Source organism: Habropoda laboriosa, unplaced genomic scaffold (assembly GCF_001263275.1).
Source record: "Habropoda laboriosa isolate 0110345459 unplaced genomic scaffold, ASM126327v1 scaffold20, whole genome shotgun sequence".
Classification (NCBI taxonomy): domain Eukaryota; kingdom Metazoa; phylum Arthropoda; class Insecta; order Hymenoptera; family Apidae; genus Habropoda; species Habropoda laboriosa.
This window is the reverse complement of record NW_017100143.1, coordinates 2,536,751-2,537,679: the sequence shown is the minus strand read 5'-3', so window position 1 is coordinate 2,537,679 and position 929 is coordinate 2,536,751. Positions and strand designations below refer to the sequence as shown.

Sequence of the window (929 nt, the reverse complement as noted above, 5' to 3'; positions counted from 1 at the left end):
TGTTTGATGACGGATTTCATCTTCATATCAAATCTACTTTGATCTTTAAAACAAGATAAAGAGTTAGCATTGTTTGTGCGTTAAATATTACGAACATTAATCAATAAAAAACATGTTTAAATTTTTGGTACATTCAAGTTTTTATTTTACAAATAGTTGTATTGCTATGGAATAAAACTTCTTAAAATAATATTCTTTTTTAGCTAACTTTTAGCGTTGGAATTTATGCTGGTATATACATAAGCCAAAATTACGAGGTAAGTGCTCGAAATTTGTCATTTCTTAATATAGCATATTCGATGAACTTTGCTATAAAATTCAGATGCTATATACTCAAATTTTAGATACCTCGGGTGGATGAACCTACTAAGATAATAGAACGAATAAAGGAATTTGCAGAAGAATATAAAAAAAGTAAATGACAATGAATTTATTCAATAATATTATTGATTTACATTGGTTTGTGTTAGTGTACATATACATATATAAACATGTAATACATAGGCTTTTAATTTAATTTCAATAAAATATTTTGTATAATGTGTGAATGTTTTTATAATTTATGTGTTAAGTAAAATATATCTAAATTTACAACAGTTATTTATTCCATATAGATATTATATTTCTACCCTAATTATATCTTACATCATAATATATAAATCCACCACCAGAATATTCCAATCGTGCTTGTGGTTCTACGAATGCTAACCAATCAGATGCGTGTGTTGGAAGTAATCCCATTGATTGACATTTGTATAATGCTAATGCAATATTTACCAATTGTCCCAAAAAGTACACAAACTTTTGTCCAAAAGCGTGAGTTCCTTCTATTACTTTAAATGCTGAAGGACAAATTTTTTAAATATTAGTATTAAACTAGTTACTCACAAGTTAGTTTTCTTTTAATTTTAAACAAAAATCATGATAAT

At 25.7% G+C, this 929-nt stretch overlaps 1 protein-coding gene across 1 annotated transcript in view; it reads right to left on the bottom strand.

Moving 5' to 3' along the window:
• Window positions 1–630: 630 nt before the first annotated feature.
• LOC108573264 (ER membrane protein complex subunit 4) overlaps window positions 631–929 on the bottom strand; it is a 5,655-nt gene continuing 5,356 nt past the window's right edge. Inside the window, exon 3 of the mRNA XM_017935663.1 lies at window positions 631–842. Within this exon, the coding sequence (XP_017791152.1) occupies window positions 631–842 (212 nt within the window). The remainder of the gene's footprint in view (window positions 843–929) is intronic.